This window comes from Mobula birostris, chromosome 21 (assembly GCF_030028105.1).
Source record: "Mobula birostris isolate sMobBir1 chromosome 21, sMobBir1.hap1, whole genome shotgun sequence".
Classification (NCBI taxonomy): domain Eukaryota; kingdom Metazoa; phylum Chordata; class Chondrichthyes; order Myliobatiformes; family Myliobatidae; genus Mobula; species Mobula birostris.
The window spans coordinates 3,017,208-3,033,555 of NC_092390.1; the positions used below are offsets into that span (position 1 = coordinate 3,017,208).

The 16,348-nt window shown below is 38.6% G+C and overlaps 1 protein-coding gene across 7 annotated transcripts in view; it reads right to left on the reverse strand.

The window, feature by feature from the left end:
- Positions 1–757: 757 nt before the first annotated feature.
- Positions 758–16,348, reverse strand: part of add3a (adducin 3 (gamma) a) — a 234,612-nt gene continuing 219,021 nt past the window's right edge. For 5 of the 7 annotated variants that reach the window (XM_072239851.1, XM_072239848.1, XM_072239850.1 and 2 more), the window contains 4 exons: positions 15,250–15,339; positions 12,770–12,902; positions 6,768–6,851; positions 758–3,648 (listed from right to left, as the gene is read on the reverse strand). In XM_072239851.1, the coding sequence (XP_072095952.1) occupies positions 3,377–3,648; positions 6,768–6,851; positions 12,770–12,902; positions 15,250–15,339 (579 nt within the window). In that variant the 3' untranslated portion in view covers positions 758–3,376. Of the gene's footprint in view, positions 3,649–6,767; positions 6,852–7,626; positions 7,808–12,769; positions 12,903–15,249; positions 15,340–16,348 lie in introns of those variants that run through there. The other 2 variants (XM_072239852.1, XM_072239853.1) reach the window with 2 other exon arrangements.

The window sequence follows — 16,348 nt, forward strand, 5'->3', positions numbered from 1 at the left end:
GAAGGCAGAATACAAGGTTAATGGCAGAGTTCTCAGCAGTGTTGAGGAACAGAGTATCTTGGGGACCACATCCAAAGATCCCTCAAACTTGCCGCACAAGTTGATAGGGTGTTTATGAAGACATGGGTGTGTTGGCCTTTATTAGTTGGAGCACTGAGTTCAAGAATTGTGAGGTATGTTGCAGCTCTTCAAAACTGGTTAGACAGTATTGCCTTCAATTCTAGTCACCTCATTACAGGAAGGATGTGGAAGCTTTATTTCATACTTAAAAGATCACAGTATTTTACAGCTCCCATTCACTGATGCCTGGATGTGCCTCAGTCAATTTTCCTACATATTGGGAATGGTGACTCTGATACTACCCAAACTTCTGGTTCACTAATGTTCTTAAGGGAAAGAATAAGCTCTTTTGACAAGAATGGGCCAAAATGCCAGACTCTAAAAATATGATTCAAGTTCAAGAGCAGGAGAGCATCAGGCAATGCTGACATCCTAAAACATAATAAAAAAGCATCGTTTTAGAAATTACTGGTGCACACAGGCATTGTTTTAAATGCTATTGTCTGTAGATTGTGTCCACTTATACAACAATCGTCAAAGACGCATGATATCTTAGCTGAATATACTGTGTAAAAACTGATTAGTTATGTTTCCTGTGATGAGATTACATCACAACCCTCATTTGAACAAAAATCCATACAACCCCTATAGTAAAAGTTTTCATTACTATTCTATTGCTTAGATTTTTTTTCATGCAGAGGCAAGACAAATTTGGTGTTGATATAGGTATTTAATTTTTTCATAGCGCAAGTAAGCTGCTATACAGAGTGCCATTTCTTTTACATTCTTCCATAAGCAGATTCCAGATTTTAAAATACTCCAATAGTTTAGATGCATTACAGAATTTCAAAAATAAGAACGCTATGGAATTTCATTAGAATATAATTTAATAAGCACATAATATCAAATAATTAGGATTTCAATCAAAGAGTAAGGTTATTGGGAAAAATGTCTAGTATAAGGTACAAATTACAGATTACTAAAATGAGATGTTTCCACATTGTAAAATACTGTTTATTAGTGGACTTTAAATGGTTTAGCAACATGTCTAGAAAGCAATTTTGTTAAAGCTTTATATATTCCACAGGGTTGCTGCACTTACATATAGTGCCTTTAACAAGGTGCAACAAGATCACTTAACTCCATTTAAAGCAATGCACAAAAGCTGCATAAATTATGCAGTTTCCCACCCCAGCTCAAAAAAACCCAACCTTCTCTTTACCTCCTTCCAAATTTACCAATAGCATAAGGCTTGGATAATTGTCTTAAAGGGTTAACTAAAAAGTTGTTTTTTTATAAAACAAAAAAAAAACACAAGTAGTTAAACTTTATTTTTTTATTCCAGTATTTAGTGTTGATATGGTGTTGTTCCCTTTCAGAGATCCATTTCTACAGCCTCGCACCATCTATCAACTCTGATTCTATTCACCAACATGCGATACTCAGAATCAAAAACTCATTCACATTGCTAATTGGGATTCAAATCACAGACCCCAATGTTAGTGGTTTTCTTTATTTTCTCCCAAACACATCTAGTGGCTTTCTTTTGAGTTTCTAATCTTAAAGTCACAAACTTATTAGTCCTATTTTTGTCAGAATTACCAATAAAAGATTTTGCTGAAAAAAAAGTAACAGAAATCTGTTCATCTGGTAAACCCATCTTCGTCAAGGTTGTATACATGCAGAAAGAATATGCAGATTAGTGCTTAAATTTTATATCTCTTATGCATATAAAAATACCATATTGTCATTCTGAAACAAAGACTCAAATTAAAAATATAATTACTTCTCCCAATGTTGGCAATTTGTTCAGAAGGACATGGAAGTCATCAGCATGTAGTTAGTCTAGTTGTAATCACAAAATGTGCGCATCATTCATCATTTTCCCAGTCTTTTAAAATCATGATCTTATTGTTACCCACTGCACATTTCATTTCACACAAGAAAATACTTCATAGCAAATGCATTACAAGTACTTTACATGGGAACATATAATATGAAAGATAACTTTTACATATAAATGTGAAAGATAAATTCTAGAGGCTGCTTTTCTTGACAATTAATAACATGATAATCCAGTAAAATTCCTTTTTGTTAAAAAAATGGGTTTCCTGGCAAAATACTGTTATAAACATTTGTTATTGTCACTAAACAAGAATAAATTCACAACTGCAATAAAAATGGGGTTGAAATTCACATTGAAAATCAATCTTATACTGGGAAAACTAATCTTTCAGGAGAGAGAAAGTATCAGCTAACACAGGTCATGAGGACAAACCCTACAACTCATCAATGGACAAGCCAAACCAGTACATTCAGCCTAGTGGCCAACAACTGATTGCCAATCATGTGCCACAAGGATATTGGTCAAGACGTGAATCCAAATAATGTTGCCATATTACTTGGCATGTTAGGAGTTAAGGGTAGAAATGGGGAAGAATGGGTCAATCAAAAATCAGATGTTTCAAGGAGCATGCTAGCACTGGTTGATTGTCCTGTTCTAGCTTAATTTTTCTATATCATGCATTTAAAATGTTAGTTTCATGCCTTTTTGCTTTTTACACAAGTTCATCCACAATTTCAAAAAACATCAATTGCTTTAATACCACTTGCCATTTATACACTTCAATCCTTTCCCCATTAATTACTCTCACAGCACCTCCTCTTTCCCTTTTTGGTAGCATTATTTCTCCTTCATTTGGTTACCTCATGAATTCACTTAAGTTTTAGTCACTAGTAAATTAAGTATTACCAAAAAGTGCAGTATAAAAAAGAACAAAAAAACACTATTGACACGAGTCCAGTTTTGTATAACCTAATCCAATATCAGAACCACAACATGCCTAGACTTACCCCAGGTATACTTGAGACAAGCATTCTTAGTCATTTACTTTTCTCATTAGACCCTCATACAGCATGCTTGTAACATTTATTTCATAGTATTAAAAAATTTAGAAAGTTTCAGTCATGGATTAAATCTGTCTAAATGTATAAAATTTCCACACTTTGGTGGATTTATTGAGATGAGCTTTGTTTAAAGGTTAAAATCAATTCCATAGTACAACTGTTTCATGTCTAGAATTAACTAGAATGTGATTTTATTTTGGCAAAAGGTTAATTCTAAAAGAAACTTGCAATAATATTTCAATGTCAGATTTAAACTATCTGTATAAATGTGCCATTTTTCCATCTATTCTTGGTCAGTGCACGGGCAAATGATGTTTAGCACATTTAGCTGAATGTGTCAGTTATGCATTTAAGACTGACATTAATCTGACCAGAAATTTAATTGCGCAACACCCCTGAAAACCCATCATTATGCTTCCACTTTCTCTTTCTTTTTGTTCTTTTTCAGGAAGGATGGTGTGCGGAATTTCTTTTTCTTTTTTGATGGAGATTTAGAAGGAGACCCCTCTGGTGAAAAGGTGTCACCGGCATTCAAATCCACTGTTTCTGTTGACTTGATGGTGACCTCCACACTCTCCACAGTGTTGGTTGTTAACTGGCTGATGCGGTTTGTTACATCTTCTGCAAATGTTTGCCCATCTTCCTTTCCTCCATTCACCACCACCAACGGCATTGTGCTTTCTGAGGCAGAATCATTATTAACGTACAAGTTACATTTATTTTAAAATAATAAAAATGAATACAATTACAGTGTATTAGAATGCTGTTCAATGTTTAGCAGAAAGTCAAGATTCTGTGATTGTAAAAAGCAATTTTGATATGTGCATGCCATCTAAGATGCATTAAGGGAAGTAAACGTACAGTCTTAGTTCTATAGCCAGACAGATTGTCAAATCATATGTAAATCAGAGCATTTCTTTCCCTGCATGCCCTTTTTGTGGTTAGTGAGATTCACTGTCTATTCTCAACCCATTTCCCAATAAACCATGACCACACTTTCTAAAACAGACAGATAGTTTAAATGAGCAGCTGAAAATTTGACACATGGAGTATGTGGGAAATGTAGATCAAATAGAAAACCAGAATATTGCTTAAATAGATAAAATGCTGATATAAGCGGGAACTAGGTATCCTTTAATGTAAAACACAAATGTTGTAATCAGTACAAGTAATGAGGAAGGCAAAGGGAGTACAGTCGGCCCTCCTTATCCATGAGGGATTGGTTCCGGGACCCCTCGCGGATGCTCAAATCCCTTATTCAACCTGTTTAAATGTGGTGGACCTTAGCACCCAGCGGAACCCTGGACCTTATTTAACCTGTCTCAGTGCCGTGGACATTAGGACCTGGCAGCGGAGCTCTGAATATGCAGTGTTTCTGTTCATGAAAATAATCATGATCACGATTTAAAATAAAGTGGAAATAATAAAGCGATTGGAAAGAGGTGAAGCGCCATTGGTCATTGGTAAAGCGTTAGGCTACAGTTGGTCAATGATCGGAACAATTTTAAAGGATAAAATGTGAAAGGCCCTGCCCCGATGAAAGCTACAATTATTACTAAGCAACGCAGTGGTTTAATTATTGGGTTTTTGACCCTCCATATCAACCCGGCAAGGATGGAGAGCGCTCTCGGGAGCAGCCTGTCACTGGATCGAACTTGGGAATTTCCATTCCCGAGCCTGGCGCTGAAACATAAATTTCTTAAGTGTTTTACACGCATAGAAAGGTAAAATATATACTATATACTAAGACAAACGTTTGACTAACTGACGCTAAATAATACCGGATGTACCTGTTCCGACTTACTTAGTAAGAGAACTTCCGTTTTTTTTCCTGATCCCGATCCACGATAACCTACGCACATCCTCCCGTATACTTTAAATCATCTCTAGATTACTTATAATACACAATACAATATAAATGCTATGTAAAATAGTTGTTATATTGCATTGTTTAAGGAATAATGACAAGAAAAGAGAGTCTGTACATGTTCGAACAACAAGTGCTGGAAGAGCACTTCTGGGTTTTCTCAATTTGCGGTTGGTTGAATTCGCACACGCGGAACTCACGGATAAGGAGGGCCGACTGTACTGGCCTTTTTGTTTACAAAAGTCAATTTCTACATTTGCATGCTTTACATGCAAAAAAAAAATTGGACTAAAAACAGAAAATATCACTGACATGATATGATAACCATTTCTTTCCCCAGAGAGGGATTCTCTCTTTTTATTTAAGACTGGTACCAGCTTTTCAATAACAGTAGGATAACTTCATTACAACTGAACTCTGGATACTTAATAGCTTGGGTCTCCTTTTTGAGATACATACTTGTATGGGTAGCAGTTTAGAGAATGTTCATTTGGTTGATCATGAGAGGAAGCATTGACTTAAAGACCTTTAACTGTTTGGAATATTTGGTAGAATGAGAGGTGATTTTCTTGAAACAGAAATTTCTGAATGGTATGATGGGACGGAGGTCAAGCAGATTTGTTCTTCCCTGAGGAATCTAGAACTCTGGGACACAAAGATGAAGAATTCGTTGAAATTCTCTGAGAAGTCTGGAGGCCAAGTCAATGAGTATATTCAACTTTCAAAGAGAGATTTGTATATATACAGGAATTAAGGATTACGGGGAGCAGGTAGAAAAGTGAAGCTGTCAAGTACCATTTGGCCATTAATTTAATAAATGCCAGAATAGGCTTAAAGAGCTCTACGGCCTAATCCAGCTCCTATTCAATCTTAATCTGGTTCTTAATTATTGACCACCTCACTCTCTGGCATCTGTTTGGGACTGAACCAGACTGTCTGTAACCTTGTTATTTGCCTGAGATCAGTGTCAAATTACATATCTATATTATGAGTGACACCGCCTATTCCCATCTCTGTATCTTCACCAACTCCACCAACCCTGGATCATAGGAAGTGAAATCTTTAGCCCTTGATTTGATTACTTCAATATATTTCTGAGCTCCTACTTCATTTTCTCTATGACTTCATTGTTTTATGTTCCTACTACTTGTGTTCTATCTGTCCTCCTCAATTTTAACTCTCTCCATGCCTCACCTCCTCTTATTGCCGTAACTGATTCTTCAGTCTGGCCTTCATAACCACCGTAGCCTGCTGATGATGCCCAATTTTAATCATCCCATTTGAAGCCTGCCTTTAACGGTGAAGGATCTGAGCTCTAGAATTCCTCCTTTTCTCTAGTAAGATATCCCTTAAAGTCTGTATTTCTACCCTGCTTCTTATAAAAACTGGTATCTCCATTGTTATTAGATAACTAAATAGAACTCCAGAGTGACAGAGATGGACTCTGGACCTCACAATCTAATTTGTTTTAGGTCCTGCACCTTACTGTCTTACCTATACTGCACATCCTCTTAAAACCGTAACACTGTTCTGCACTGTTGTTTTCCTATTACCACAACGTAAAATGATCTCTGTGGATGGCATGCAAAACAAAGATTGCTCTGTAGTTTGGTAGCTGTGATAATAATAAATCTATTACTAATATTTCCTTGACAACACTCTAAGCACAGTTTCTTGACCAAGTATTTGGTCATTCAAAGAGCAGCACACTTCCTTTTTGTAAGTTTGATTCATTTTTTGTAATATTTCTCTTATAAACTTTGGTCAAGGTGCTAGATCAATATAAGTAGATGAACCACTAACATAACCACATACATTTCCTCAAAGCTTTGTAATTGGTCTATGTTGTAGTAATGGGAATTGAAATTTGTGTAGAACGTCAGTGTTGCCTGGGAAAGTACATGACTAAAGAACAAGAATTGAAATGTCCCACCTTCCAATGCTGCTGGTGAGGCTTGTGGGGATTGAGCTGGTGATAACGCAGAACCATCATCTGATGTTAATTCATGCTCAGTATCTGTAGGGGAAGAGTTAGTTTTGTTTTCTTTTTTAGTGTTAAAATTGTGCAAGCTTTATAAAGGTTTCATGCTTTTTAGTACAAACATCTGTTCAGTGTATAAATGCAAAGCATAGTCAGCATCATAGTCAGTTTTACGGCAGAGCTAATTTTGTTCTTCTATTCTGTAGCATGCCAAATGCTGTTGTTTACAAAGAATGCAGCTCAATGTAGCATCAGTTTAATCTAAAATGAGTGAAACTGAAACAGCCATGAAACGTAACTGAAAAGAAAGTGCAGTTCATTGCCCAACAGTTAATATTTGACTAAATTAATCTGTTTCTTTTAGTCTTGAGCCACATTATATGAAATAGTTAATGATTTCACACAAAATTAGTAAGAACATTTAGTCCCTGTGATGGTGAATCATGTTAGATATTATTCAAAGGAGCCATCAGACTTTAATTACTACACCCTAGTGGTCATTCTTCATGTGAATGTAAACTCTGCTGTATATCTCCATAAATGTACATCTCTCTGTGGGGGGTAGGGGGTTCAGAAAAAGGGCGTGCTGGAGGGAGGGGGAGGGGGAGAGGGGGGAAGGGGGAGGGAGTGGGAGCATAACATCAATCATACCCATTATGCGAAATATAGAAAGGAGAAAGTCTTTCTACATTAATATTCTAACATAAAAAATTGTTGACGAAACATTTGGTGCCAGCACAGGCTTGGAGTTATGATTGAATTCAGAAAGACAAATACATCTGAAAATAAGATGCTACTCTTACTTAAAAGGTCTTTAATTTAGATCATCATTTTACGTACATTGCATTCTCTCTCCCGCTAAAGGGGAGAAACAACAATTTAAACTACAACGCTGAGAGAAATAGAACACGAGGAATGGGGGAGGGAACTATGATACTTATAACCACTCCTTGGTAAATCTTGAGCTTCTAACAGCATCCGAGGTTGAAATTCTAAATTAAACCAGTAAAGTAAATATTAAAATGCAAAGATAGTTTCACATGAAATTTAGATTTGTCAACCACAGGAGGTCACTGTTTTCAATTTATCCTAATACAGCAACATTTCCTTGTCCACACTGATTACGCAAATTCAAACTAAATTATTTAGAGTCTTAGAGCATTCCAGCACAGAAGCAGGCCCTTTGGCCCATCTAGTCCATGCCAAAGTATTATTCTAACTAGTTCCATTAATCTGCATCTGGACCCCTCCAATCCATGTAATTATCCAAACTTCTCTTTAAAATGTTGCAATCAAACACACATTCATCACCTGCTGGCAGCTCACTCCACACTCTCAACACCCTCTGAGTGAAGAAGTTCCCTCTCATGTTCCCCTCAAACATTTCACTGTGCACTCTTAACCCATAACCTCAGGAGCTTGCATTCACCCTATCTAATCCTCTCATAAATAAACTACAGTGGTATGTGAGAGGAGTTTGCCAAAGTAAATTGGAAGGAGATACTGACAGGGATGACAGCAGGGCAGCAAATGGTTTGAGTTTCTGAGAAAAATAAGGAAGTTGCAGTATAGATTTCTTCCAAAAACAAAGAAATACTCAAACGGCAAAATAGTACAACCGTGGCTGACTAGGGAAGTCAAAACTCAAAAGAGCAAAAATTAGTGAGGGGACAGTCAAAACTCAAAAGAGCAAAAATTAGTGAGGGGACAGAGAACTGGGAAGCTTTTAAAACCCTACAGAGAACAAGAAAAAAAAATCATTAGGAGGGAAAAGATGAAATATGAAAGCAAGCTAGCAAACAATATCAAAATGGATAGTAAAAGTATTTTCAAGTTTAAAAAAAAAGAGAAATGAGGGTGGACGTAGGACTGGTGAGACCTGTGAAATAATAACAGGGGACAAGGAGATGGCAGATGAACTAAATGAGTATTTTACATCAATTTTCACTGTGGAAGACACTAGCAGTGTGACAGATGTGACAGTGTGAGAGAAGAGAAGTGAGTGCAGCTACTATTACAAGGGGGAAGGTGCTCAAAAAGCTGAAAGAACTAAGGGTACACAAGTCACCTGGACCAGATGAACTGCACCCTTGAGTTCTGAAAGAGGTAGCGTTAGAGATTGTGGAGGTATTAGTAATGATCTTTCAAAAATCATTGGACTCTGGCATGGAGAGGACTGGAAATTTGCAAATGTCACTCCACTCTTTAAGAAAGGAGGAAAGCAGCAAAAAGGAAATTAGAGACCAGTTTGCCTAACTGCAGTGGTTAGGAAGACGTTAGAGTTGTTTGTTAAGGCTGAAGTTATGGAGTACTTGGTGACATGGGACCTAGGACAAAGTCAGCAGGGTTTCCTAAAGGGAAAATCTGTCTGACAAACCTATTGGAATTCTTTGAGGATATTACACGTAGGATAGAAAAAGGGAATGCTGTAGATGTTTAAGCAACACACATAAAAATTGCTGGTGAACGCAGCAGGCCAGGCAGCATCTATAGGAAGAGGTACAGTCAACGTTTCGGGCCCAGACCCTTCGTCAGGACTAACTGAAAGAAGAGATATTAAGAGATTTGAAAGTGGGAGGGGGAGGGGGAGATCCAAAATGATAGGAGAAGACAGGAGGGGGAGGGATGGAGCCAAGAGCTGGACAGTTGATTGGCAAAAGGGATATGAGAGGATCATGGGACAGGAGGCCAAGGGAGGAAGAAAGGGGAAGGGGGGAAGCCCAGAGGATGGGCAAGGAGTATAGTGAGAGGAACAGAGGAAGAAAAAGGAGAGAGAGAGAGAGCGAGAGAGATAATAAAAAAATAAATAAATAACGGATAGGGTACGAAGGGGAGGTGGGGTATTAACGGAAGTTAGAGAAGTCAATGTTCATGCCATCAGGTTGGAGGGTATCCAGACGGAATATAAGGTGTTCTTTCCCCAACCTGAGTGTGGCTTCATCTTGACAGTAGAGGAGGCCGTGGACAGACATATCAGAATGGGAATGGGACGCAGAATTAAAATGTGTGGCCACAGCCCTTCCAGGTGAGGCGACACTTCACCTGTGAGTCGGCTGGGGTGATATACTCAGTCCGGTGCTCCCAATGTGCCTTCTATATATTGGCGAGACCCAACGCAGACTGGGAGACCGTTTCGCTGAACACCTACGCTCTGCCCACCAGAGAAAGCAGGATCTTCCAGTGGCCACACATTTTAATTCCATGTCCCATTCCCATTCTGATATGTCTATCCACGGCCTCCTCTACTGTAAAGATGAAGCCACACTCAGGTTGGAGGAACACCACCTTATATTCCGTCTGGGTAGCCTCCAACCTGATGGCATGAACATTGACTTCTCAAACTTCCGTTAATGCCCCACCTCCCCTTCGTACCCCATGTTATTTATTTATTACATTATTATTATTATTATTATTAAATATATATTTTTTTTCTCTCTCTCTCTCTCTCCTTTTTCTCCCTCTGTTCCTCTCACGATACCCCTTACCCATCCTCTGGGCTTCCCCCCTCCCCCTTTTCTTTCTCCCTGGGCCTCCTGTCCCATGATCCCCTCATACCCCTTTTGCCAATCGACTTTCCAGCTCTTGGCTCTATCCCTCCCCCTCCTGTCTTCTCCTATCATTTTGGATCTCCCCCTCCCACTTTCAAATCTCTTACTATCTTTCCTTTCAGTTAGTCCTGACGAAGGGTCTCGGCCCGAAACGTCGACTGTATCTCTTCCTATAGATGCTGCCTGGCCCGCTGCATTCACCAGCAATTTTTATGTGTGTTGCTTGAAATTCCAGCATCTGATTTCCTCGTGTTTGCAGTAGATGTTGTATATTTGGATTTTCAGCAGGCCTTTGCAAAAACGCCACATGAGGCTGCTTACTAAGTTAACAGCCCATGGTATTACAGGAAAGTTACTCACATGGTTAGAGCATTGGCTGATTAGTAGGCGAGTGGGAATAAAAGGATTCTTTTCTGGTTGGCTGACAGTGATGTTCCACAAGGGTCTGTGTTCGGACTGCTTCTTTTTATATCAATGATTTAGATGATGGAATAGATGGCTTTGTTGCCAAGTTTGCAGATGATATGAAGATTGGTGGAGGGGCAAGTAGTGTTGAGGAAACAGGTAGTCTGCAGAAGGACTTAGATTAGGAGAATGGGCAAGAGAGTGACAAATGAAATACAATGTTGGAAAATGTATGGTCATGTACTTTGGTAGAAGAAATAAATGCGCAAACTATTTTCTAAATGGGGAGAAAATCCAAAAATCTAAGATGGAAGGGGACTTGGGAGTCCTTGTGCAGAACAACATAAAAGTTAGCTTGCAGGTAGAGTCGCAAACAACAGGAATTCTGCAGATGCTGGAAATTCAAGCAACACACGTAAAAGTTGCTGGTGAACGCAGCAGGCCAGGCAGCACCTCTTCTTAGAGATGCTGCCTGGCCTGCTGCGTTCACCAGCAACTTTTATGTGTGTTGCTTGTAGGTAGAGTCGATGGTGAGGAAGGCAAATGCAATGTTAGCATTCATTTCAAGGGGTCTAAAATACAAGAGCAGGGATGTGATGCGGAACCTTCATAAGGCATTGGTGAATTGAATTGACTTTATTTCTTAAATCCTTCACATATATGAGTAAAAACCTTTATGTACATCTCCGTCCAAATGTGCAATCATAGAAAATTATAATAAATAGAACTGTCAATGTAACGTAGAAATACACTCTAGTCAGTGTGAGTTCATCAGTCTGGTGGCCTGGTGGAAGAAGCTGTCCCGAAGCCTGTTGGTCCTGGCTTATATGCTACAGTACCATTTCCTGGATGATAGCAGCTGGAATAGATTGTGGTTGGAGTGACTCAGGTCCCCAGTGATCCTTTGAGCCGTTTCCTCACACCCGTCTTTCTAAATGTCCTAAATTGTGGGAAGCTCACAACTACAGATGCGCTGGGTTGACCACACCACTCTCTGCAGAATCCTGCGATTAAGGGAAGTACAGTTCCCATACCAGGCAGTGATGCAGCCAGTCAGGAAGTTCTCAGTTGTGCCCCTGTAGAAAGTTTTTAGGATTTGGGGGCCCATATCAAGCTTCCTCAATCATCTGAGGTGAAAGAGGCGCTGCTGTGCCTTTTCACTACAGCTGGGGTGTACAGACCACATGAGGTCCTCTATGATGTGGATGCCAAGGAACTTAAAGCTCTTTATGCTCTCAACCCTGGTGGTGAGGCCTCACCTGAGTACTGTGAATAGCTTTCGGCTCCTTATCTAAGAAAAGATGTGCTGGCATTGGAGTGGGTTCAGAGGAAGTTCACAAGGATGATTCTGGGAATGAAAGGATTATCATACAAAGAATTTTGATAGCTCTGGGTCTGTACTCGCTGGAATTTAGAAGGATGGGGGGGGCGGATCTTATTGAAATCTTTTGAATGCTGAAAGGCCTAAACTAAGTAGATGTGGAAAGGATATCTCTCACGGTGTGGGAGGCCAGGACAAGAGGGCACAGCCTCAGGATAGAGGGGTGTCCATTTAAAACAGAGATACGGAGAGATTGCTTTAGCTAGAGGGTGGTGAATTTGTGAAATTTATTACCACGGGTAGCTGTGGAAGCCAGGTTGTTGGGTGTACTTAAAGCAGAGCTTGATAGGTTCTTGACTGGACATGACAAAGGTTATGAGAAGGCCAGGTAGTGGGGCTGAGGGCGGCAAAAAAAAATCAGCCATAATTGGATGGCAGAACAGACTTGATTGGCCAAATGGATTAATTCTGCTCGAGTGTCTTATGGTCTTACAATTCTAAATATCTCTACCAAATCTTCCACCATTCTTCCACATTCCAGGGAATAAAGTTCTAACCTATTCAACCTTTCCCTATAACTCAGGTCCTCAAGTCCTGGCAAAATCCTTGTATTGTGCAATCAGAAATTTCAGGATGTTCTTTTAGTTTTGTTTCCATAACTTAAATACACGAGTACTTGCCATCCAATCCTTGTTGTTTTCGTTCAATCATCCTTTTGTATTCCTCCAATTCATTCTCATTGAGGTAATTGAATGGGTTTGGTGGGCCTGGCGGCATCTGTTCTTCCAATCTTTCAATTTCCAGTTGTGTGAGCTGAAAAGCAAGAGTTTTTACGTAAATTCCCTCCACATAAAATTTGCAGCATTGTTATAGAAATTTTAGTTTTGGTGAATGTTTGTGAAATTGTGAAGAGAACAATTTACTATAAATTTCCTTCTTTAGCAAGGGCAATGTACAATTCTAACTGACTTGGGTATAACCATTACAAATAATCTTGGGGCATTTCAACTTGGAGCATAATAGAAATGCATTTTCTTTAAATAAACCCAATTAATTGAAATAATCGACATTTATCCTTGTTGTAGACCCAACATTTATGGTACTCCAATTATTTAGCAAATTAAACAATATTCATTTCCTCTAAACATTTTCCTCATATAAACTTTGTTAATCAGTGTAGCACAACGCACAAAGTGACTTGACAGATATTTCCTGATATTCATGTATTAAATCTGTTTCATTTCTTTCCTCAAAAAAGTAATCTGGATATCAACACGTTGTCCTTAGCAAGCCTTTGGAAATTATCTTTGGTTAATACTTAGGTCCTTAACTGCTAAAATTCAAATATATTTTTAGAATATTATGTTGATAGTGCAACATTTCAAAATGTGTTTTTGCCTTTATGAAACCAGATTATTGAAAGAAACAATCAAACCCATTTCAGCACGCAAACACAAGGAAGTTTGCAGATGCTGGAATTTCAAGCAACACACATAAAAATTGCTGGTGAACGCAGCAGGCAAGGCAATATCTATAGGAAGACGTACAGTCGACGTTTCGGGCCGAGACCCTTTGTCAAGTTAGTCCTGACGAAGGGTCTCGGCCCAAAACGTCAACTGTACCTCTTCCTATAGATGCTGCCTGGCCTGCTGTGCTCACCAGCAATTTTTGTGTGTGTTGCTTCAAACTCATTTCAGAACATTTCACTCGTATTTATTTAAGAATAAACAATGTTTAACTCTGATTAGTATTGCAACCAATTAAGTTTTTTTATTCACTCTTTGGGATTTGTGCAGTGCTGGCAAGGTCAGCACAGGGTTATAGAAGACTTATGGAAAGGCCTCAATAAGATAGATTTGGAGAGGATATTTCCTATGGTGGGAGAGCCAAGACGAGGTCACAGACTCAGAATCAGAATAAATGGATGCCCATTTAGAATGAAAATGAGGAGGAATTAATTTAGCCAGAGAGGGGTGAATCTGTGGAACGTGTTGCCAAAGGTGGCTGTGGAGGCTAAGCCAATGGGTATATTTAAGGCAATGCTGGTAGGTTCTTGATTAGTCAGGGCATGAAGGTGAGAAAGCAGGAGACCAGGGCTGAGGGAGAGATGCTTCAGCCATTTGACAACAGGCCAAATGGCCTAATTTGCTCCTATATCTTGTGATCTTAAATATGACTTTATGAAAATTCTTCAATTAATTTCTAGAGAAATTTTCAAGATAGTAATAATAATATACTAATAATAAAACTGGACACAGTTTATGTTCCATTTTTTACATTGATTAATGTTATGATGAACAGAGATATTCCATGAAATGAAGCATATGTAGCGATAGTGGTAGCTATAGAAACAGGTTTCTGATTTACAGAGAAATCAGTTTACTAAGGAACAAAACACTTATGTAATCTGAAGACCAATCGACTATCCCAAATTACCTATAAAAAGGGGAGAGGGCAGAATTAGCTATGGAGCATAATATGGTCCTATTGTTTTTGCTAATCCAGTTTGCTTAGTTAATTCTAGATATCACTTGGACTGAATTACAATGGCCATAGATTGGCTTCTGTGATCATCTAGTTGGCATTTCCGGCAGAACCTGTTTATGAACATCAATACAATATCTGAGCTGCTGTTACCAGCCCCTCAGCAGTTACGTGCGTGAATGTGATTCGGCAGCTGTACGTAACCATTGGTGAAAGAAGTAGTATAAAAAATTAATAACTTCAATTACATTTGCCAGAGGCAGTAAGGTTACCATTTAGGCTGCAAGATAAAGATATCTGAAACAAAAACAAAGGTGAAAATAACAGAGTACCAAAAAGAAAGCACAACTTTGATTTTGAATTACTTTATAATACTGAGTTTATTTCAATAGGTATTTATTTACTTGTGCTTCCTTTAAGATAACTCAGTGTAAAGCTGAAGTGTTACCTTCATTTTGGCTAATCTGCAGATAAAGGAATATAACTGGGAACCCTGACACTGACATTAATTTAATGGATGCCAGTGTTCCCTTTATAACTGATCTAAGCAATGGTTCATTTTAACTGTGGATGCTTTAATTATAGGGAATTTAATTGGTTACTCTTGGTATGAACAGGAATGAAAATTACAACTGAAAGACAAAACTGCAAATTAAAATACATGATGCAACTGTACCGGGGTGCTTTTCTTCTCTATAACAATACCAGCCAGTAATTGCGACTGTGGCCCTGCAGTCTTCATGTCATATCGATTTTGTTCACGGATCTGGAACAATAGTAATGAGTCAGTCATTGGTTCAGGCATGCTGTGTACAGCAGGAAACATGACTCTTGTAAATGTCATTAAACAGCTTTGATGTGATCAAAGAGTTGCATGTGATTCTTTTAACTTCAAGCTAAAGCATCTGAATCTGAGCAGAACCGTGGTGGTATCCTTAGAAGTTCAAAAGGTTTCAGAACAGCCATTTACCATGAATATGAAAATGAACAAACTGCAAACCATCCATACTAATGACCTAATTCCAAAATACAGGGCATTAGGAAAGCAGGTTGATAAAATACAATATATGAAAAACTAAAGGAAGCATTTCTGTGGGTGCAAAAAGGATTAATTTTAATATACCCCTTTATTCTCAGTCTGCCTTTTCTGCAGCTAAACTATGGAAGATCAAGTTTCCAGTTACAGCAGCTATTTACAATCTTAACTGCCAGTCAGCAGTCAGACAAAACAAAATTTAGGTTTCTGTCTGAGCTAAATCTGGAATCGTGAAATCAGTAAGAGTATTTAATTAAAAGTCCAATTTCGCACAATAAGGATATGGACTATTTTACCTTTTTTAAAAATAAGTTTAATCTGAAATACTCTCGAAAAGATGATGGTATCCACAATCTGGTAAGACAGTGTTATACTTCATTAGGGGTATACACTCAAAAACTTCTATAGATGTACCACGGGGAGTATTCTGACAGGCTGCATCACTGTCTGGTATAGGAGGGCTACTGCACAGGACTGAAAGAAGTTGCAGAGAGTAGCCTACAAAGTATGCAGGACACCTTCAGGGAACGGTGTCTCAGAAAGGCAGCATCCATTATTAAGGATGTCCAGCACCGAGGGCATGCCCTTTTCTCACTGTTACCATCAGGTAGGAGGTACAGAAGCCTGAAGGCACACACTCAGCGATTCAGGAACAGCTTCTTCCCCTCAGTCATCCGATTTCTTGACATTGAACCCTTGAACACTACCTCACTTTTTAAATATATATTATTTCTGTTTT